We start from the raw sequence: 21,740 nt of genomic DNA on the forward strand, positions 1-21,740 counted from the left end.
GCAATGGAAATGGCCTTCAAGAAGGAAGTACAAACATTAATTTGCGGTAGTATTTTATGTCTCATGTTGCTATTAATTAAAATTAAAAAGAGGAGACCATAGACGTGCCTATATACTATCCTTTTGAAGGCCATGAAAAATACTAATGAAACTACAAAAATTTATGCAAGTTGAATTACATTGACAGAGCTAGAGAGATTAAGTTTATAGACGGAACGGAACCAGCTCGGACCTATCAATTTAAATAAACCAGTACTGAAATTTAAAAACACAATATATAATAATATTATAATATTTAATTTTACAATATAATATCATTGCCGCTTTATGCCAAACTGCTATGCTAGCTATGCTGTAAAAAAATCAAATATGCTATCAAAAACTGAACTTGGAGAAAAAATTAACACCTATGCTCTATCTTCCCTTCTAGAGTACTACCTAAATTCAGCAATCATTTTTATCCTAAATTCAGCATCAGCAATTCTAAATGAAAGCCGAAAATCTAAATGTTAAAATATGAAATTCTAATTTCTAAATGTTGAAGGAAGGAACAGTAAGTTTAACTCAACTCAATCATAAGAATCAAATTAATGTTGAAAGTTGGGGTTCAAAGTAGTGCCCATTCAAGTTTTCAACCATAAAGAAATAACATCTCATAAACTCAAGAAATAATCAAGATCCAAGACTTGGTTAAAATAATCTAGTAAAATCTTTAATTAAAATTCAATTTCTTAGTTTTTTTCCTTTTTTTGGTAATTATCAAGGGTATCTACCGGCGGGCCATATGACTATTCCTCGTGCTGACTCCAGAATTTAAGGTTGCTCCATACCCAAAGGCAGAGATCGATCCTCTGACCATTTGATTAAGGATAGACAAGTCTCATACACTCGACCACACCCCTTGGATTAAATTTCTTAATTTTTCGATTCCACCTATTGGTTCTTAGTTGTTAGAATTGGGAACCGATGTCAGTGTAGAATCCCTAACCGAAATCGAGACCTAACCATAATTTACAAGTATGAAGTTTGAAGTCAACAACAACATCCTCTATCCAATAGGTAAATTATCAACCATTATTGATTTTTTTAAAAAAAATTAGTAGCATTGTAAAAAACAACTACACTAATTTAAAAAAAAAAAACTATTTATTGCCATACATTCTACATAAGTTATGATTATAAAAGAGTGGCTACAATCTGAAAATGTTGTGATCAATAACAAATTCATTTACATTTGAATGTAAATGTGCTGTAAACATATCTATATACTACTATATCACTGCAAGTAACAAGAAGCAGGCTCTACTGGTGCTTCTCTCCCAAGTCCATCCAATGGAGCTGCAGCTACTCCCCTTTGATTCAGCAGGCATCGGAAATACGACAATCGACTCTTGACCTTCTCCGGATCCTTCGCTAGTTTGTCATAAGGTGTCCATAGCCTCTCTGCAAACATGGTAAACAAGGAAACAATTAGTGAGATCCGAACTTCAAGATTTAGCAGATTTCTCCTTCTTGTCCTGGAAGGACCTTCGAGATTTTAGTGAAAGGTTGCGTGTTATATGCTCATGTAAAAGGTCACCTGCAGCTGCTGCAGCTCGTGGCCAAATCGTTTGCTCAATGTCGGATGCATCGATATGCTCAGCCCACGCGCACACCTCACCTCCGAGGACCAAGGCTTGCTGCTTTGGATCCGTGATGTTTGTCAGCGGCTCATTCGAGTAGAAACCTTGCCAAAGTGCATCCAAATGGTCCAAATACCAGCTGTCTTGGTTGCTCACAATGCAACGGAGCCCTGCTTTGACGACATTTTGAGCAACACCGCTGCCTAGCCTGCATGGCATCAATACGAGTGCGAGGGATTACCATGAAAGCCTGCTATTAGACCTTCGTTTGAGCATTTAGTTACGTACCAGTTATGAACTACGGTTTTGGGGTTCAACTTTTTCCCGAAGTTGTTGAAAGTCTCTTCCCTGTAATCAGATTTCACATGTTATCTCTATTTTTTATTAGAGTTTTTAGATTAGGCTAATTTCATTTGAATGCTCGTACCAGTTTATGATGTCGTATCCATGGGACAGAGCGATCTTCTGTGCTCTCAACACGAAATACTCGTAAGCCTTGGATCCATTCATGTGGTTTTTGTGCAGCCTGCAAAGGAATGAAGCTAAGAGAGGTCATGTTTTCAGAAAATATTTTGACATAGTATTGAAGATTGAGGCCAACGATTTTTTTACCATTTTTTAACATGAGGCGTCGTCTCCCAGCAACCTGCGATCCACATTACTTGCATTTCAGAACAACGGTATGCAAAGCTAAATGATAGATTAATACAAAAAATATAACAGATAAAAACAGAATTGTTTTGCAATTTCGAATTTTGTGTAAAATCTTACTCGTGTTCACTTCATCGCCTCCCAAGTGAACGAATTTGTACTTGAAGATCTTACTGAAATCTGGAAAACAGAATATCAGCATACTGTTAGTTGATCATAGTGTTTCCGGGTTGAGAGATGAGAGTGCCCCGTTTCATGAAACAGAAACGAGATGTACCTGAGAGAATCCCATCGATCAGTTTGAAAGTAAACTCATTGCTGACATCAAGTGGCTGCTTACAATCTTTTGAAGGCCATAATGCAGGATATCCCACCCCCCTAAAAATCAAGAATTTATGTTTGTAATGCTAGTTCTGAGTTCATAAATTTTCACGAAAAAGGTCGTAAATTTTGTGCTGGTTCAAGATCAATGTTGTCGATCCATCATTAAAACACGTATCGTTGAACAAGTGATGAAGATGTTGAACAACAGTACCAGGATTCAGCGTGACCGGGCACATCAATTTCAGCCAACACATTGACTCCTCGTCTCTTAGCATAACTGAAATGACATGAATGAAACGTTAGAGAAACGACACTATAAGTATATATAGTATCTGCACTAATCACAATGCAGAAGCTTTATATGTTGAGTACAGTGTTTTAACATTTTCATGATAAAAAGGTTCTCAAAAATGACGATTCACTTGCCTTACAATGTCTTCTGCATCAGCAAACGTGTAGCGTTCTGGAATGGAATATGCTCCATTCCACAGCTTCGGATACGATGGTAGCTCGAGTGGGAAGGATTGCGTATCTACAATATGCCAATGCAGCACGTTCTGTGATCAGTAACATTCGTTACAGAAAAGAAGTTAGTTTTGGCAGCAAAAGATGCAGTCCTAAGAAAATCACTTGCCTATTTTCACGCGTTACATCTGAAATAATCGAATTAGATACATTCTCCTTATGTCATGTTACTTACTAGCTTGGCGTAAGTCATCGAATCAATGACCTTCTTTATGACCGGAATAGGCAGGTAATGCCTTGAAGTATCTGCAATGTTACGAGTAAATTAGATACAAAGGATCAGAGGAATTCGAGGGAAAATGCATCTTAGAACTTCCATTTTAAGAAGGGAAATCAGGGATGATCGTCTCACCTATCAGAAGGCCTCTGTACGAGAATCTCGGCTGATCAGCTATGGTCCATGGAACTTGATGGACTAGAATTCCTCTTGATGAAATGTTGTAGTGGCAGACTTGGCTAAATGTCTGTTGCATTTTGTAACATTAATATTCATCAATTTTACTCATTTTATACATGTGATAAATTAAAAAAAAAATATATAGATATTGAGCATTTGAAAAAGAATAACAAACCTCTAGTCCATGCAAAGCTCCATAAACAGTTTTTGCCTGCAAAAAAAAAAAAAAAAAACTCTTAAATCATTTTCAAAAATATTAGCATTCACTATGAGCATCATGTCCAACTAGCTAGTGTTATCTTGCTAAACTAGACGAGCGAACGGCCTAACACATAAATTATACTATACGGCACAAGATGAGTTCTGTTTTAGAGGTCGTGTTGGTATACACGAAGCCAGAAATTTTCATGGTACACACCTCAATATGTGCATAAAGTGGACTTCCCTGAGCAGGGACGTGCAGCTTGTACGACTCATCAGTTCCGTGCTGCAACTGCACCACCACACACGAAAAATGTTAGAAGCAAGGTTTAACACTAAAACTGGACTAATAGGAAATAGTAAGTATGAATCTACATTTGATTAAAATGAATCTATTTTGACAAGATTAATATTAAGCTCCATCTTTCCATATGAAATTCAGAGGTGTAAACTCATTATTACTACTGCAGCATCCAAATAATCAAAAACAAAGAACGAAGAAGCAGAAAATGTGTTTAGGTAAATCGCGATTCAAACAAAAGGTAATGAGGTATACCTCATCAGAAGGTGAGGAAACTACTATATGAATTCCTTTCAGGACCAGCGAAGGATCAATCTTGGAAGTGTTAAATTCAATCACATGAGTTGATCTGACAACGTCTATTGACCTCTTGAATGCATCCTTGAGAATCGAGGAAGCATCAGCAAACTTGCTCCCATCGGTCCGGAGCTCAAATTCATTGCTGAGGTGGAGATTTCCGTATCCGTAGCTCACAGATTTAGGCATTGGCCATATGTTCAAATGCTTGATATCAACTGCATTAGCTGATATCACAAAAATGCACACCAGATACCAAATAAACATGCCTTCTAGTCCTCTTCTTCCCATCCTACAACAGGAAAGGACACAATCAGTGTTATTTTTCAACATTTTGGCTAGAAAAGATTTACATATATTGTCACTTCAATTTCATTTATTTCTCAGATTTTCAAAAGGAAATGTTTTTTATTAATTGCAGTTCAATCCAATTTACCAAATTTAGACTCATATACTGACTAAGGTCAATAATCCTTCAATTCAAGGAAATGTTTATTTACTAGATATTTCAACTGCATAAAAAATGGTATTCACTACAAAAGGAGTGATTTTTCCACATTTTAGCTATAAATCCCTACAATTCTGCATATCTTTCCAGATTTTCGAAAGAATGTGCTTTTATTCATTGCAGGTAAATACATTTCACCAAATTTACCCTCCTCTACTGACCAAAGGAAAAATCCTTGAATTCAAGAAAAAAGTGGCATTTACTAGATATATAATGATATTCCACACTAGAGAAAATTCATGATTTTTTCACCATAAATGCATTAATGAATATTTATTTCAATAATCCGAATGCACGCACCACAATGTAGATTCAACAAGAGCTCATCAAATTCAGCATTCAGAAACACATAAAAAAGCAGTCAAATGTAGCAAGAATAACATGAAGAAATATAAAAATAGCACCTTTGGAATTTCAAGAAAGCCCAAAATTTCTTTTATCTTCCAGCAATATGATGAAAGATACAAACTTTTTATAGAGGTTTTAGTAATGAAGCATCTTGAATTCCAGACAGATACAAAAGCAAAGTGCTTTTTGGGCTGAGTTAAAAAGCAGGAAATAATTTGATAATAGTCCAAAATGTGAAAGAGGAATAATTGATGATTGTAAACACATTAGTGTTCAACAAACCGAAACGTAGATCTACCTCCTTCTGTTTCTACATTGAGATGGGATAACATTCAATATATGGATATACACCTCCAGTGTGTGTGTTCGTGTAGCTGTGGGCGGATGGTGCTGACAACAAGCTGACAAAAATGATGGATTTATTTTAAAATTTTTCTTTTGTTAATTGAGTGTGAGTGGCGTGGTGGTTAATTAGGTGCAGATAATTAAATAAGAGTCCCGCCTTTATGGTTTATCTGCCGACTGTTGCAGTGCCCATTTTCGATTTTAGCCTCTATTTCAGTCTAAACATAATATTAGTTGCTAAACATAATGAAAATCGTTCTCAACGGATCAACCTGATAATCACCCAATCTAATAAAGTCTAATCTGAATTAATCTATTTAGTTCATTCTCAATCCAAATACGAACTATACATGCTATTTCAATCCCGAACCTGTGGCTGTGATTTCTAAACTTTATTTAAAAATATATTTTTAGGTGTTTTAGATTATTTATAGGGACTTTTACACAACAATTTGCATTAAACTTGGATAAGTTTCAAAAACTTATTAAAGAAAAAAGTTTTAGAAACAATTTTATTGAGGGTTTTAGCCCCTCCCCACTTAGGCACTTACACATTAGTCCGCTCATGATCCCGAACATGGCCTGCACAAGAGACGAACTTGTTAACGACGTGATATAATATGGGTTGACACGACACGGTAATAATATGATAACTACCTGAATCTAATTTACATGATTAATAATCAAATATTTAATGATAATGTGATTTACTTGATTTAAATCTGATTTACAAAAACCTATATTTATCATTTTTTTCATCACGTTAAAATCCCCTATATTAGAACTATCCATACTTGCAAAATGGCAGAATCTCTTCACAATATTTGATTATTAAGGATATACTCCCTCCGTCCGCAAATAGGAATCCCGATTCTTTTTTACTATAAATGGTAAAAGAGTCACACATTCCACTAAAAATTATATGGAGATGAAGGTTTTGTTATTTAATTGCAAATGAAGGTGCAGTAAACTCGATCCTTTTATCTTGGCTTATTAGGATACGAAAGCATTAATAAATTAAATGAATTTATATTCATTTAAATTATGAAATTTGATAAATTTTGGTATGCCTCGTTAAATTTAAAATTGGAATATTATATCATTAAGTGTCAAAATTTTCAATTTTCTAATTTATATACAAAATGTTGCCTCTTCTTGATGAAATATAAAAAATAAAATATATTTTAATGAAATACATCATTTTTTAAAGATGATATTTTGTTTATAGATGGGACAACTGAAAAAATTTGAAACTTGATGATGTAATATTCCTAAGATTGAATTTGCTTTCAATTTCCCAGCTAAGACCAGACGACAGTTACGTTTGTTGAACAAAAATTAAATGTTTTAAATCAAGAATGCAGTATCACGATGCAGCTATAGTATTGTCTATTGCGTATTAAATAAGCCGGCAAATCAACTGGTACAAATAAATTGTTATATATATGGTGTGTCTCAGTCTCACTCAATCATACCATGCTTATATAGAAATCACTTCTCTCCTTGATTATTTTCTTATTTTGCAATATAATTGGTTATATACATTACACACAATTTTTACTCATGTTCAATAGTCATCGATTCTCTTTAGCCTTATTGTCATAGTATATAACAATTCGCAATAATTATATTTCAGCAACAAACATCACCGTAAATGGGTAAAAGGACATATAAACGTTAAAAAGTGATTACTATATTTATTTATTTAATAATATATTCATTTTAATTTTAGAAGTTATATTAATTATATCCATTCACAATCTTCAAAGTAGTACTGTATCTGCCCATTAACAACTCTACTAGCCGCATGTTCCTAATTTCCTACACATATAAAAACTGTGAATTGAAGATGTGAGTGTACCACCATGGCGCCATGATGAAATAACTACTCCTACTTTATTTTAGTCGCATGCAGTCATATGTGTTGTACTCTCTCTCTTTCTTCATAATTGAGTCATTTTTTCATTTCGAGAAGTTTCTTCATAGTTAGTCATTTTTATATATGGTGACCTTTTTCTCTTTCTTACTTTTTTCTCTTACTTTATTCTCTCTACTTTATTCACTTTATACTTTATTCTCTCTACATTTTCCTCTCTCTTACTTTTTTATCTATTTATTTAACACACCCAATATTCATTTCTAAAACTCCGTGCCGAAAAGTTCTGCCTCAACTATGGCGAAACAGAGGGAGTAATATAATTGCACAATTCTGGTACATTAACTCAACCTAATACGGTAATAAATCGAAATATCGAATGTTAAAATTCCTCGAATGTTAAATATTTTGGTACATTAACTCCGTCTCACTGAATATGATTCTCTTTTCTTTTTGGTTTATCCCAATCAAGAATCAAGATGACTCATAACCAAAAATAGAAACAACTTTTATTTCAACTTTATTTTATCAATTTTATTTCATTCTCTCCACTTAATACACAAAATAAAACTACTTAAAATCGTGTGATACCCAAAAAATGAGTCATCTTCGTTTGAACAAATGGAGGATATCCTAGGAATATAGAAAAAAATTACAAATACTTTAGTTTCACTCAGAAGAGAGTAACTAAACAAATGAAACATAACTACAATGAAATAAATAAGAGTAACTCTAATCCTTCTTTTCCGTAATGTATTTTGTTTCGAGTTTCCGCAATACCGAGTGATGACGTCATTATGCGGTGGATTTACCTATCGAGTAAGGGATGTTACACGTAGCTGGGAAACTGTGTCCCGCGGCTAGGATACTATGACTAGCCAATGTTCAGGGACTTGCTATCGGGGTTTATTTTTATAACTAGAGAGACAAAATTGTAGTCAAGAGAGAATGAAATGTGTGAATGAAATGAAGTGTATATATAGACTTGAAAAATAAATGAAAATTACGAGCTCGTCGCTGCTCGCGGACCTCCGCCCATCGGCTCCCTCCCCAATGCGATCGGCGCCCCTATTGTGCCGATCAGAGCCCCCCTATTGTGATTGCTTTAATACATAACTAGTTTAAGGAGTTTTTACATGACCATCAACAATTTTAGAATACATTGACATGCCTGCCATGTTTATAAAGAACAGACAGTAGAAATGATAAAATGAGGTACTTCCTCCGTTCCTTATTAATTGAGATATTTATTTTCAGCACAAAATATAAGAATAGTGTATTAAGTAAAAGAGAAAGTTATTTTTTGCCAACAATAGAAATAATTCAATTATCTTAACGAAGGAAGTATCTAGTAAGCCCATCAATGACATTCTGGAAAATCAACATACATATCTCTTTGAATAACCATTTAATAATGGATATGTCATAGTATAGCCATTGCGTCAAGCTCTAAAGCTGTTCCAAAAGCAGTAAATGTATCAAGCATTTCATAAAAAATAGAAATAAACACGTAATGAATATATCAATTATTGATTTAATCTGATTTTAAGTTTGCAGTGAAAGGGGTCAGCCCTAGTCATTGTAATTAAACATTATACAATGCCAAGCCCACATTGAGGCCCAATAAAAAAAATTGAATTGTCGGCCCGTTATCAAATTTGCTATTAATTTCTTTTGTTTAAAATTTTGTCAGCTCCTCTTCCTCTTCCTCTTCCTCCCATTGCTGCTGCCGCCGTAGAAGGGCGAGACTGAGGCCCTAGGCGAAGAAGCGGATTGCGTCAACGAGGAGAGAGACCTACATAGCTAGAATATAAGTACGGAGTATTATTGAGTTATGCTGCAGTTTTGATCCCTTCATTTCTGCTAATTATGTTTACGAAGAGAAAAATTGCCCGCGTTATGCAGCTAATTTGATTGTTGATTATTGTGTGAACAAATTTTGCATTGAGTTGAGCTAGAGCTCAAGCTTTAATTGATTTTCTTTTTGGCGTTATTTCCCCCCATTTTTCTTTGCTGGTATCCTCTGTTTCTCGAGCTTTTACCTCTGATGTTATGGTGAGAGTCCTTGTTTTGGTATGTTATGTTGTTAGCTTTATAAGTTATGATTTCATGTGTCACCTGTGGTTTTTGCGAGATATTTTATTTTGTTCTGGACGATTTCTTGGCATGTGTTTGAATGGAATGAATTTTTCATGAAAGACAATTTTGCGTTTAGAAATTAGCTTACCGACGAATCGTGTCGACTAAGAAATTTGGAAGGGACATTATTGAATTCATTTTTAGAGTTGAGTTAGCTATAAAATTGATTGTAAAATTCTTAAATGGGAGTGTATGTTTATGTTTAGCCCTTCGATTTGATCGAATCAAAGCTCCTATCATGAAAATTAGGAAAGTATGTGACGTTTTATGCTTGTTTTTCTCTACTAGGTAGTGGCTATAAAGATATAAAAAAAGTAGAGGGTTCAAGAAAATTAAAGGTTAAAGATGAAGGATTTGCTACCGTCAGCGATTAAAAACAAAGAGAAAAGATCGGAAGTTCATGCGAAGTTGAAGCACCAGAAGAAACTTGAAAAGAAGAAGAAGGCCAAGGTTCGTGAAGCTGCAGAGAAGCAAGCATTGGAGCTGGGGGAGGAGCCTCCTGCAAGGCCAGTCCCTCGGACCATTGAAAACACCCGTGAGCTTGATGAAACTGTTTGTAAGCCTGATGATGAAGAGCTATTTGCTGGAAACGATGCTGATGAATTCAGCTGCATATTGAAAGAAGAACGCACTCCTAAGGTGTTGATCACAACATCTCGCTTCCACTCCTCGGTATGTTTTCTGTAACAGCTTTTGTTGAACCATCCAATTTTCTGTATATGATACTGTAGGCTTGTGTGTTTTCCTTGTTAATGGTGGTTCGTACTATGATCTGCAGAGAGGGCCTGCATTTATTGACGAGCTCATATCTGTTATCCCCAATGCTCATTATCATAAAAGAGGAACTTATGACCTCAAAAAGGTATTCATGCTGTCATCATATATTCCTATTATTATCACTTTGTATTTTCCTAGTTAAAACTTAAAATGTGATTGAGTGATTCTAAATTTGTGTGTACAATTGTACATTTGATAGTTATTTGACTCTTCGTACTGTCATTATTCTATCAGATTGTTGAATATGCCAATAATAAAGATTTCACCTCTATCATAGTTGTTCATACCAACCGTCGGGAACCAGGTTAATCTTTACCCTCATCTTTACTGGTACAATAATAATTTAGCACTATGCTAGAAATTCATTAATATTTCAAATCTTTCCTGAAAAATAGTTTTAATAGATCAATGAAGCCGAAACTCTTATATTGTGTTTTGGAAAGTCAATTTTGTTTATAACTCTTATAAGCCAATGCAGATGCTTTACTAATTATTGGATTACCAAGTGGGCCTACTGCTCACTTCAAATTATCGAGGCTTGTTTTGCGGAAGGACATTAAGGTAGGATGATCATTTCCCTGTCGTCCAAGTACATTCTTAGATGGTCAGTGAATTGTTATATACTAACTCTTGGTCTTAATGGTTCAGTAGTATCACATTTTGCTAGTTCTTCAACTTAGAATCTTTGCCATCTCAGCCTTCTGATAAATTTTGTGTTTCCATTGTTTTGCTTCATGCATCACTGTGTTGGCTCTGATATCTATATTTCAGACGTAACAATGCATTTCCAATAATTTCTCAGAATCATGGAAATCCAACCAACCACCAGCCTGAGTTGGTTTTCAATAATTTCACAACACGCTTGGGACATCGTATAGGCAGGTAATTTTACTGTGACTTATTCAATATACTTTAAAAACACTCTAGGTGATAAAATATCATTGTTGATATTTGAACATGTAGCTTCTTTATATGTTGTAGTTATACATGTTACTCGATTTATTATTTGTTCTGAAGTCTGCGAGTGTGTTTCTCCTACTTCATTCTGGATCCAGAGACCAGATGTATCTATTTAGAATTGAATTACAGATTTTGCTATTGTTTATGTGGCGCAGGTTAATACAGTCACTGTTCCCACAAGACCCAAATTTCCGAGGACGGAGAGTCGTTACATTTCACAATCAGCGTGATTTCATATTCTTCCGCCATCACCGGTATGTACTCGTGCATGTATGATACTGCTCTGTATTTTCCTGTATGATGACATAAGTATCTTCTTTTTCCATATTGTTGCATGTAAAAGCTACATTTTTGAAACAAAAGAAACCAAAGAGCCTGAATCAAAAGGTAAAGGGAAAAACGAGGTGGCTAAAACTCAAGAGAAAGTTATTACCAGGCTTCAGGTTTGTCATTCCTATACGCTCGAGCATAAATAATTATCTTAATGCAACTCCATGTTTGCCTGATTAATCTACCTGTTCTTGCTTTTGACCATGGAAAATGAGTCTTCCTAATTTGTCGTGTTTAGGAATGTGGCCCTCGCTTCACGCTGAAGCTAATCAGTCTTCAGCATGGAACATTTGATACAAAGGGAGGTGAATATGAATGGACACACAAGGTAATCTTTTTATTTATTTGCTGACTTTGTGGCAAGGTTTACTCATTCGCCCCATCGACTCCAACCCATTTTCGTGAAAACGAGTGCTTACATTTTATCTCCCTTCTTTCCAATGGCAGCCTGAGATGGACACCAGTCGGAGAAGGTTTTTCTTGTGATGTCCTCCGGGGGGTGCGATTTTTGTAGCGAACTTAATTTTAGATGTGATTTTCTTGAGAATTTGTGCCTTCTTTCTGTGTTTCTTTTTGGCTCCAAATTTTCTTGCATTATGCAACTCGATGTACCTTTTGATGGAAGTGTATAAGAATTAGCAAAAGATTTGCTCAATGACAACAAAATCAATTTCTGTCCAACAGTGTGTCATATTATGACATAAGAACAAAATTAACATTATTTGCAAATATAGAAAGTTCTATAAACTTTTGACCTTTCTCTGATTTTTATACTATCAATTATTACGTTATTATATTGAAATCAAACCAGCCTCCATTTCAACCTATTATAAGTAGTTGAACATGTTTATCTATACAACCACAACCATATTTCTTGAAGTATTAAAACATTTCAAAGTCGCAAACATATAAAATTTCTAGTTGGATCACCAAACCCCACCTATTAATTCTACCTCAAATACTCAATAAATATACACATAACTTAGCCAAGCATACAATCACCGAATCTCTTAGATCATTCAAAGTAAAGGCAAAAGGAACATGGATCATCAAATTAGAGGCATGCAATATGCAATCAAGATTGCAATCATCTTTTCTCTCTTCATCTCCCAAAATCTTGCACAGGTGCAACAACAACAATGCATGAACGAGCTTCAGCCGTGCCTAAACTATCTCAGCGAAAAAAACCGGCCACCGGAAAGTTGCTGCCAGAATCTCGATTATGTTATTAAGTCAATGCCCGAGTGCCTGTGCGCTTTGATAAGCGTCCAGGGCGCCAATCAAGCTGAGCAAGCGGGCATCAACGTCACTGAGGCACAGACGCTGCCGGGAAGGTGCGGGCAACGTATTAACCCGTTAGGGTGCGTGACGGGCACGCCTGATACGAGAAATAGGAATACGATTCAAAGTTCTAGCAGCTTGAAATTAAGGTCCTGGAGTTTGGCTGTGTTTGTTGCTGCAATATTTGTAATTTTACTGGATTTGTAGTAGTATATTATCCGGTTCTTTGTGGTTGTGGTGTTGAAGTCTTGTATGTGTGCAAGATTAAATTAAGCTTTTAATTTCTGTTATGGGTGTATTGTATCATGTTTGAATTCATTCTTTTAACGAATAAACATTTCAGTAATGATATGGGTTGCTATACTAAATTATTTGAGTTTTTCTCATGATGCGTGGTTAACATTGAATGTCCGGGAAAAAAGTTACAATTAAAATCCAAATTGTAAAGTATATACACCTACCTTACCAGTTGGTGTCATGTAATCGTGTATGATACATGTGAAGGTTTTAAGGATTCAGATTGCCAAATGACGGTGTATATTTTCTTTAGGCTGTAAAAAATGTAAGTATGAGATACAAAAGTTATCCTGACATACTCATTTCACTGTGATAACATTTTTAGTATAATGTATTGATTAGTTAGTAAAATTAATAAATTAAGCTAGTGAGTATTCTAATGCGATCCTATTGTGATGATATTTTTAATATAATGTATTGATCAGTAAGTAAAATTAATAAATTAAACTAGTTAGCATCCTAATACGATCCTATTATGACTTGATTAGTTAGTAAAATTAATAAACGCAATCCTATAATTTGAACCGCACAATTTCAAAACCTCACGACTACGCCACGTGTCACCCACTTTTGACCAAAAACAGGAGGACAAGGGTATATAAGCTTTTTTATAAAAAAATCTCTCGATTAAATTGTTTTATAAGGTGCCATATATCAAACTTATTAAAGAAAAATGAATAGAATTCTAATGAAATCTGAATTGTATATATTCCGGCAATATTTTTGTGCAAAAATTTGTATCTGTACAGATCGAAAATCAGTATAAGCATCATCAACAATTGGTACATGCTCAATCTGTATGAAAAATACATAATTTCAATAAGATGAGTATACAAGTTCATACTGTTCATTATACCGACCCCTACTACAAATCCTAAATACAGCTCAGTATATATTGATTTCAGTAATTTTGCAGATTTCGCAGTCAGTCGCCCGCATCCTAAATCCAACGCCCAGATTCATTTGTGGGTATATAAGGGGGCGGTTTTAGATTAACGCGACCGCCTAAGGATATTACTATCATATACTATAACTGAAGAGAATTGAATTGGACGTGACCATCAGATCATCTAACCAAGCCGAGTATGTATGTGTATATTCTTGAGTTACAAGTTACAACTGTGGCTCCGCTTCTTTGTAGTTTACAATCTTCAGCTCAGCATCTGTATAGTCTAACCGAATTAGAGGCTTAGGGCGTTTCATATAGCCATAGGCTACCCTTTTAGATTTTCTGTAGCTTAGAGGCCGCTCTTCTATTACCGTCTTTGCCTTTCTCACACTAAACACACACAGACTTACAGGTTAGAGCTCATATACTGTATAACATGCTATTCACTGAGATTACACATTTACAAATATACTACTCCACTACTATAAAATTCACAGATAATGTAACACATTCACAATCATTAATCAGCTAATGGTTTTGGGTGGAGTATTAGACTTTGTGCTCTATAGTAGTATATAGAAATGAGATTAATAAGAATGAAATTAAATTAAGAAACGAGAACTCATGCATAAAATTCATTAATTTGAGATTAATATTTACACATATATAACCAGAAATCAAGTTATGTGATATTGCACATGACCTTTTATATGTTTATGTATCCTTAGTTTTTCACTCGCTCTTATATAATGTATAGTATTATTTAGGGATGTGATCCGTTGCTAACTAAAAGTTGCTAGTTTGCTAACCCATCAATGCAGTATATTAAAAATGTCAACATGATAATACTGAAATGTCAACACAAATATCAACGCATTTTAATGTGATCGTGTTCACATTTTTAGTACACTTGCGTTAATCAGTTAACAAGTTAGCAATTTAAGAAAAGTTAGCATTTTAAAGCACCCCTACTTTGTTTTATCCCTAAATATTGTTATCTACATTTTAAATACTATTATGAAATTCATAAAAAATCAGAGCTTCATTTTCTGTATATTCTGTAGCAATATTCTCTAACCTTTCAATGTTTACGAGCTCGTGTTCTTTGAGCTCGGCAATGCCGTCACAATCAATGCAACGAACTTGAAATCCATCATTTCCATAACTCCTTTGCTCCTCCTGCATCTCTCTGGCAGACTCCGCCAGAGACTCCGCACAGAGCTTGACCTCGACGAGCTCAAGCGTCGGAATCTCTCCAATATCATCCGGAATCCTACTCAGACGCCGGCAGTCACGGATGAATAAGGTCTTCAGCCTCGGGAAGTTGGGGTTCCACTCTGCAAGATTCGATCCGTCGATAAGCAGAGACTTCAGCCGAGGGAAATCTCCATCACAGACACTCCACTGTCGCCCCCAGAAATTTAACTTTATCAGTTTCAACACTTGCAAATTAGGCAACGGACCGACAATGCCAATGTAAGGCTCGTAACGGCCCCACCCGATCAGTGTCAACTTCTTCAGTGAGTCCGGAGCAACCAGGGTTGCGTCCCCGGAGTCGCTCCACTCGGTTTCCAGCTCCAGCTGCAGCTTCTCAAGGCGACACAGGTGTACGAGGTTGTGGAGGAGCAAGTCGCCTTTGCCACGGAAAAAGGTGAGGCACAGTTTTGTAAGGTTTGGGAACATGCTGAGCATGCTTATTGAGCACGTGAGGTTTTTCAATTTGCCAAGTGTTTGGAGATTTTGTAGAGAGAAAGTGGGATTATTGGCATTAGGAATGAGCAAGCAGCAACCAGAAATTATGAGATGCCTTAATTGAGGCATTTGCCAAATCTCATGTGGCAGAGGACGATACAGAGATACTTTGATGATCAATGCTTGAAGATTCTGAAGATTTGATATCGCTCTGGATAGTTGCTCATCGTAGCAGAAAGCTAGGTACCTCAGATGAAAGAGCTCGAAGAACTGATCAGGGATCAAACGAGACATAAATCGAACTTTTAGCACGTCTAGAATCCTGAGCAAGCTCAGGCTTCCGATAGAGGCGAGTTTAGTGTGTTGGAAGCACAAGATAGTACGGATGGTCGAGGCAAATGAGTGGACACCCGAACCAGAGATGCTGATCCTGCGGATGCGGTGACCCCTGCCCGTGATGTGCACGAAAAACTTCTGTTGGTGTGCTAGCTTGATGCACATTTCGTGTACCATATCATGAAGGCTGCAACTTTTGATTCTGCCATCAGACTTCCTCTTGGTGACCACGACGAGGCTCCTGTCGACAAGATCCTCCAGATACTGCTCTGCAGTGTCTTCGAATTCAACAAAGCCTTCAGCTACCCATAGCCTGATCAGGTCTGTGACTTTGATCTCGTGATCTTCGGGAAAGCCTGCCATGTACAAGAAACATGGCTTCAAATGAAGAGGCAGATGGTTGTAGCTCAAGGACAAAATCTTTTCTATCTGGCTGTCTCCAGTGGCAAGAGATGATTTTACATTACTTGCAATTTTGTCCCACACAGCCCGAGTCTTGCTCACTGTGGATAGGAGCCCTGCAACCACCACCACTGCAAGAGGCAGTCCTCCGCAGCTTCTTGCAATCTCCTTTCCGGCACTCTCCAGCTCAGGAGGAATGTGATCCAGGTGAGCGGAGAGTAGGCTCCAGCTCTGATCAGCATCCATCAACTTCATCTCGTGGAAAAGGGCAGAGGCATCAGCATCGGCATAAGCAGCCACATTTGCTAGCCTTGTCGTTAACATGATCCGACTTCCATTCTCGTTGTCGGGAAACAGAATTTTTGCATAATCCAACACCTCTATGCTCCATATATCATCCATCACAATGAGAAACCTCCTCCCTACTAGGATTTTGTGCACTTTTAGTGCCATTTCAGTATTGCTCATTTCAGGAATTTCCAACAGGGACTCGTTGCCCTCTTCAGATCTGTCTCTTGTGGATTCTTTCCTCCATTCCGCGTCGAATTCTTTCATAGAATCCAGCAGATCTGAAAGAATTGCTCTCTCGCTATGATCTTGTGATACTGTCACCCAAGCACGGATCTGAAAATGCTCCCTGATTAATGGATCGTCGTAGATAGTTCTAGCGAGAGTCGTTTTCCCAATACCTCCCATGCCAAATATTGGGAGGGTTTGGAGGTGTGGCGAATGGCTACAAAGGCGTGTCTTCATTCCTAACAAATCCTCATTCAATTCTACAACCATTTTCCATTATCCAGCATCTGCAACTAGTGATGATGATGATGAACTAGCCTCGATAGAATCATCAATTTGTGCGTCTTTGAATTTGATGCTATTTTTCATCTCTGCCGCCTCTTGGGCGATTGAATCCATTAGATTTCTTACTTTACGCAACTTGATTTCAAACTTGAATCTACTTAGTTGTGCAATCCAGTGTGTGTACCTGAGATTGTGACGAATTTGTTCCGTCATAAGCATTTCGATGATATCCTCGGCTTCCATTGCTGCATCTCTGATTCTGGATTCCAGATTCTCTGATTCGGCGGGAAAATCGTGGAGAAAAGCTAGGAATAAAAGAGCGTGTTTATCTAGTGATGCAATCTGTTTTGTTTGGTGGGGAGAAATGGAATATCTGCCGCCGGGATGGAGGATTTGAGTTATGGTTTTTTCAAGGGAAACAAGAGAAGAATAAGCCATTATGGTAATGAGATGAACTAGAAGGATTATGGAATTGCTACTGCATATTGGAAAGGGAAAGAGGAGAGAATTAGCGATGAAATGTTCGGCGGTGGGGTTGACCGATGACCATTACACGCTTTTATTTTTCCTCACTCGTCTTTTCAACACTTGACAAAACCTGTTACTTAAATTCAACAATTCTAATTTCATTACCATAAATTATTAAATTGCTAAAAGCCTAAAATGCTTATTAAAGATTGCTGAGCTCAGGCATATCCTGTTATCTCTTTGTTCGATTACATGTAAATCTCGTTCTGCATGATTATTGTAAAGTTGAATGCAAAACTGAATAAAGGAGGGAATAAACAAGTTGTAACTCAGTCATATAGTTATACTCACCTGGCTTTTGTTGACAACAGCAACAGAGTCAAGTTTGAAAGAGCATGTCAAAAATGCTTCACACTTACTTGAACATCTCCATCCCATCTTGCTTGTATCTTTTTTGCTGAGTCAAAAATAGATTGATTATGATCATCGATCTCAATCAGTTCAAGTGTTCGAAGCGTCCTAAAAGCAATTGGAATCTCAGACAAACACAGGCAACGAAGAAGCATTAGGCTCTTGAGCCTCGGAAAGTGGCTACTTCTAGCTCTCCAAAACCGCAGATTTGATTCGTCAATAAGCAGCAGTCTCAACTGACAAAATCCTCCCCATGTAGTTTCCCATTGCTCCCCATCGAAAGCATACTTCCTTAGTTTCAACACTTGAAGACTAGGCAACGAACCAACAATCTGCATATCACTCCAAGGAAGACGACACCCACTTAACGTTAACTTCTTCAGTGACAGAGGAAAAACAAGATTCAAACTCGGCCAGAATGATCGATGCGACTCCAATTTCAATTTCTCAATTTGAAGCAAACATGTAAGGTTGCCAAGATGACAGCCTTCCCCAAACTTCTCTTCAGAGTAGCGTATTCCCAGCTTTCGAATGTTTGGAATCATTTCCATCATCCTTTCACTACATATAAAGTCAGTTGCCAAAGAAAGTGTTTGCAAGTTTTCCAGAGGAAGAGCTGCTTCTTCAGGATGGGCCAAAGGAAGAAAGGAGAAGGCAATTAGATGTCTTAATTGCCTCAGCCTCCAAATCTCCACCGGCAAACGAACCTCAAATCGATAAATAATTAACGTTTGAAGATTCTTCAGCTTTGATATGGCTGGAGGAACAATATTAGTTGGAATGTTGGAAGCAAGGTAAGTTAGATAAATCAGATCAAACACTTGACTTGGCTCCCAATCCCAATAGTCGTTTCTACGCAAAACATGAAGAATCCTAAGCAAACTGAAATTCTTTACACAGCCTGAACGCCTATAACCTTTATGTGGGATGCAAATAATAGAACGCGTCCGTGAGCTATGCATAGAGTCCTTGAGATCTAGATCGGACCAAGTAGCACTTATGCGTCTATGATTTTTCATGACTCGTGGAAGAAAATGTCTTCTCAAGATAGGACTCGGTAAGTAATCCACAACTGGAAGAAGTAGCATTGCTCGTCCACTCTCTCTTATGCAAAAGTCCCGCACAACATCATGGAGTTTGCACCTTTTGATTTTTCCATCAAAGTTGGTGCTAGTGACCAAAACAAGACCTCTCTCGACAAGATCCTCCAGACAATTGTCCGCCTCTTCCTCTAACCTTTTAGACGCGTCTGAACATTGTATAAAGCCTTCAGCTACCCATAATTTGTTGAGTTCTGAGACACAAACCTCATAATCTTCTGGGAAGCCTCCCATGTACAAGAAACAAGCCTTTCGATGATGAGGCAAGTGGTTGTAACTCAAAGAGATTATAGTTTCCGGTCGTCCATCACTTTCTGCAATTTGCTTCCAAACCAGATAAGTCCTATCAATCTTGGATAAAATCCCTGCCACCACCACAACAGAAAGAGGCAACCCTCTGCATTGTGCTGCAATTTCTCTCCCAACTTGTTCCAATTCAGGAGCACAATGTTGATCTCCAAACACCTTCGCTCGCAACAAACTCCAACTATCATCCGCACTCAAGAAACGCACCGTATGAGAGGGACCAAATTGGCTAGCATATGCAGCCACATCTTGCAGCCTCGTGGTTAGAATGACCCGACTTCCATTATCATCATCGGGAAATAACTCCCTCACATCATCCCAAACTCTCGTACTCCACACGTCGTCCATTACAATCAAATACCTCTTACCCCTTAAGCATTGGTTAATTCTATCCTCCTTAGAGATCTTGCTCTCTACATCTAAAATTCCTTTCACAGAAGCTAGCAAATCTAAAGCAATACTTCCTACACTATAATCTTGCGAAACTGTCACCCAACCTTGAATATCAAAACACTCCATAATTGGTGGACTGTTATAAACAAGTTTAGCAAGTGTAGTCTTACCGATACCTCCAGTTCCCACAATTGGGAGGACTTGCAGTTTGGTTGAAGAAGAACCAAAAGTCAGCTGCTTCATGATCCAAAACAGATCTTCATGACTACCAAGCACCACGTCTTTGCTTTTGGCTGCACGTCTCAACGATGAGCTGACAGCAGTAGAATTAAGCTTCTCGGCTACCGCATCTCCGGCGGTGGAATTCAGTTTCTCTGATGCTTCCTTCAGCTGGATCTCCAGCTCAGAAAAGCGCGATCTGAAATCTGATGGATTTATTTCACAGAGAAATAGATCGATTAGATTTTCTGCGGTATTTGCGATGTCTCTGATTTGGCTTTCCAAACTATTGGCTTTTCCGGGAGAGTTGTGAAGACACGATTGCAAGACGACGGCGTTTTCGCGGATGGATCTGATGATTTGTTGATGTAGAGGAAGAATAGTGGGAGTGTGATCGTGATTTAGGATTTGGTTTATGGTTTGTGCAAGTGAAACAACAGCAGCATAAGCCATTTCAGCCTTTAGGTATTCATAGACAATCAACCTTTGAGCTCGATTATGTCAACTGATACAAAAATCACGAGAAAATCGGATGTGTGGGGGACTCTACCACTACAATATCGAAAATGTACCCACTATGATATTTCTTCCATATATGGGAAAAACGCCAACAGTGTTGGCGTGTTATTAAGGTAAAACGCCAACTAAACCGGCGTTTTACAATTTCTTATTGAATTAAATTTAAATACTATTTTATTATAAAAACGCCAAAGCCATTGGCGAGTTCATGGTTAAAACGCCATTGTTGGTGGCGTTTTTCACTTAAAACGCCAACGATGTTGGCGCCTTATCATTGACACAGATATCAGTCCAGTCTTTCTCCAAAATGACGAACCCTAATGCTTTACCCATCCCAAATGCGAAAAAACATTCAGCTGCGTGAAAACCTTGCCCGGGTTGACTCAATCGGCGATTTGAGAGAGAAGATTTTGATTTTGGTCTACCCTTCCACTCATTAGTCCTCCTATTCGGTTAGTATACATAATTTTTGACTAATATTTGATGGATTGTTATGATAGTATATATTATTGTGTAGTTAATTATAAAAATATTGTTGATGACACCAATTCACTCCTTGTTGATGCAATTGATGGAGGGAGGGCGAAATCACCGAGAAGCAGCAGTTGTGTGTGAGTTTTCGCGATTTGGGGAGGAGGGTTTCGCGATTTGGGGGAGGAGAAGCTGGTATAATTCATTCAGCCAAAAAATGCCAATGACATCGGCGTTTCTAAATTTTAATTTTTTTTTAAACACGCCAACCGAGTCGGCGTCTATAAATAAAAATAACGTATTATTTTTTTTCAATAATTGCTTATAAACGCCTTTGTCAGTGGCGTTTTTTACATAAACACGCCAACCAGAATGGCGGGTTATAATCCATAGTGTATTTTAATAAAATCAAAATTAAATTGTAAAACGCCGCTTTAGATGGCGTTTTCCATTAATAACACGCCAAAGCCGTTGGCGTTTTTCCTAGGGGTGGTTCGGTACGGTATACCGTACCGGGAGTGTTATACCGTATACCGTACCGAAAGTTACGGTAT

General features: G+C 37.2%; 5 protein-coding genes across 6 annotated transcripts; 2 read left to right on the plus strand and 3 right to left on the minus strand.

Moving 5' to 3' along the window:
- Window positions 1-1,127: 1,127 nt before the first annotated feature.
- Window positions 1,128-5,621, minus strand: LOC125211943 (beta-hexosaminidase 3-like). 2 transcript variants are annotated; one of them, XM_048111917.2, is made up of 15 exons: window positions 5,473-5,621; window positions 4,277-4,610; window positions 3,938-4,012; window positions 3,695-3,730; window positions 3,475-3,586; window positions 3,298-3,368; window positions 3,024-3,154; window positions 2,809-2,874; window positions 2,551-2,651; window positions 2,394-2,453; window positions 2,235-2,268; window positions 2,050-2,148; window positions 1,911-1,970; window positions 1,580-1,830; window positions 1,128-1,443 (listed from the first exon to the last, which is right to left on the minus strand). In XM_048111917.2, exons 2-15 carry the CDS (start codon window positions 4,607-4,609, stop codon window positions 1,277-1,279), a joined length of 1,596 nt encoding a protein of 531 aa, XP_047967874.1. In that variant the 5' UTR covers window position 4,610; window positions 5,473-5,621; the 3' UTR covers window positions 1,128-1,276. The 2 variants fall into 2 exon arrangements, with proteins under 2 accessions (XP_047967874.1, XP_047967873.1); XM_048111916.2 differs by lacking the exon at window positions 5,473-5,621 and adding an exon at window positions 5,231-5,466.
- A 3,466-nt stretch (window positions 5,622-9,087) lies between these two features.
- On the plus strand, window positions 9,088-12,282 carry LOC125211621 (uncharacterized). The gene is made up of 10 exons (XM_048111497.2): window positions 9,088-9,209; window positions 9,823-10,206; window positions 10,313-10,396; window positions 10,546-10,615; window positions 10,790-10,872; window positions 11,114-11,193; window positions 11,427-11,525; window positions 11,615-11,714; window positions 11,840-11,929; window positions 12,049-12,282. The coding sequence occupies exons 2-10, from the start codon at window positions 9,880-9,882 to the stop codon at window positions 12,085-12,087; spliced, it is 972 nt and encodes a 323-aa protein (XP_047967454.1). The 5' UTR covers window positions 9,088-9,209; window positions 9,823-9,879; the 3' UTR covers window positions 12,088-12,282.
- A 360-nt stretch (window positions 12,283-12,642) lies between these two features.
- LOC125216975 (non-specific lipid transfer protein GPI-anchored 30-like) lies at window positions 12,643-13,089 on the plus strand. The gene has a single exon (XM_048118778.2). The coding sequence runs from the start codon at window positions 12,643-12,645 to the stop codon at window positions 13,087-13,089; it is 447 nt and encodes a 148-aa protein (XP_047974735.1).
- Window positions 13,090-13,975: 886 nt separating this feature from the next.
- On the minus strand, window positions 13,976-17,287 carry LOC125214394 (putative late blight resistance protein homolog R1B-16). The gene is made up of 2 exons (XM_048115399.2): window positions 15,147-17,287; window positions 13,976-14,458 (listed from the first exon to the last, which is right to left on the minus strand). Exons 1-2 carry the CDS (start codon window positions 17,282-17,284, stop codon window positions 14,293-14,295), a joined length of 2,304 nt encoding a protein of 767 aa, XP_047971356.1. The 5' UTR covers window positions 17,285-17,287; the 3' UTR covers window positions 13,976-14,292.
- Window positions 17,288-17,334: 47 nt separating this feature from the next.
- LOC125216079 (putative late blight resistance protein homolog R1A-4) lies at window positions 17,335-20,757 on the minus strand. Its single transcript, XM_048117699.2, has 2 exons — window positions 18,119-20,757; window positions 17,335-17,897 (listed from the first exon to the last, which is right to left on the minus strand). Exon 1 carries the CDS (start codon window positions 20,647-20,649, stop codon window positions 18,166-18,168), a length of 2,484 nt encoding a protein of 827 aa, XP_047973656.2. The 5' UTR covers window positions 20,650-20,757; the 3' UTR covers window positions 17,335-17,897; window positions 18,119-18,165.
- Window positions 20,758-21,740: the final 983 nt, after the last annotated feature.

This window comes from Salvia hispanica, chromosome 3 (assembly GCF_029641045.1).
Source record: "Salvia hispanica isolate PSC_SH4W2 chromosome 3, Shi_PSC_v1, whole genome shotgun sequence".
In the NCBI taxonomy this organism is placed as follows: Eukaryota; Viridiplantae; Streptophyta; class Magnoliopsida; order Lamiales; family Lamiaceae; genus Salvia; species Salvia hispanica.

What these genes read in the sequence shown, in the direction of transcription:
- LOC125211943 (XM_048111917.2), bottom strand. Translation starts at nt 4,609, where the DNA reads ATGGGAAGAAGAGGACTAGAAGGCATGTTTATTTGGTATCTGGTGTGC. An exon ending in CACTTTATGCACATATTGAG is followed by an intron (nt 3,731 to 3,937) that starts GTGTGTACCATG and finishes TTTTTTTTGCAG; the next exon opens with GCAAAAACTGTTTATGGAGC. An exon ending in AGGCGATGAAGTGAACACGA is followed by an intron (nt 2,269 to 2,393) that starts GTAAGATTTTAC and finishes TGTGGATCGCAG; the next exon opens with GTTGCTGGGAGACGACGCCT.
- LOC125211621 (XM_048111497.2), top strand. Translation starts at nt 9,880, where the DNA reads ATGAAGGATTTGCTACCGTCAGCGATTAAAAACAAAGAGAAAAGATCG. An exon ending in TTTTGCGGAAGGACATTAAG is followed by an intron (nt 10,873 to 11,113) that starts GTAGGATGATCA and finishes ATAATTTCTCAG; the next exon opens with AATCATGGAAATCCAACCAA. An exon ending in ATATTCTTCCGCCATCACCG is followed by an intron (nt 11,526 to 11,614) that starts GTATGTACTCGT and finishes TGCATGTAAAAG; the next exon opens with CTACATTTTTGAAACAAAAG.
- LOC125216975 (XM_048118778.2), top strand. Translation starts at nt 12,643, where the DNA reads ATGGATCATCAAATTAGAGGCATGCAATATGCAATCAAGATTGCAATC.
- LOC125214394 (XM_048115399.2), bottom strand. Translation starts at nt 17,284, where the DNA reads ATGGTTGTAGAATTGAATGAGGATTTGTTAGGAATGAAGACACGCCTT. An exon ending in GAGCTCGTAAACATTGAAAG is followed by an intron (nt 14,459 to 15,146) that starts GTTAGAGAATAT and finishes GTGTGTGTTTAG; the next exon opens with TGTGAGAAAGGCAAAGACGG.
- LOC125216079 (XM_048117699.2), bottom strand. Translation starts at nt 20,649, where the DNA reads ATGGCTTATGCTGCTGTTGTTTCACTTGCACAAACCATAAACCAAATC.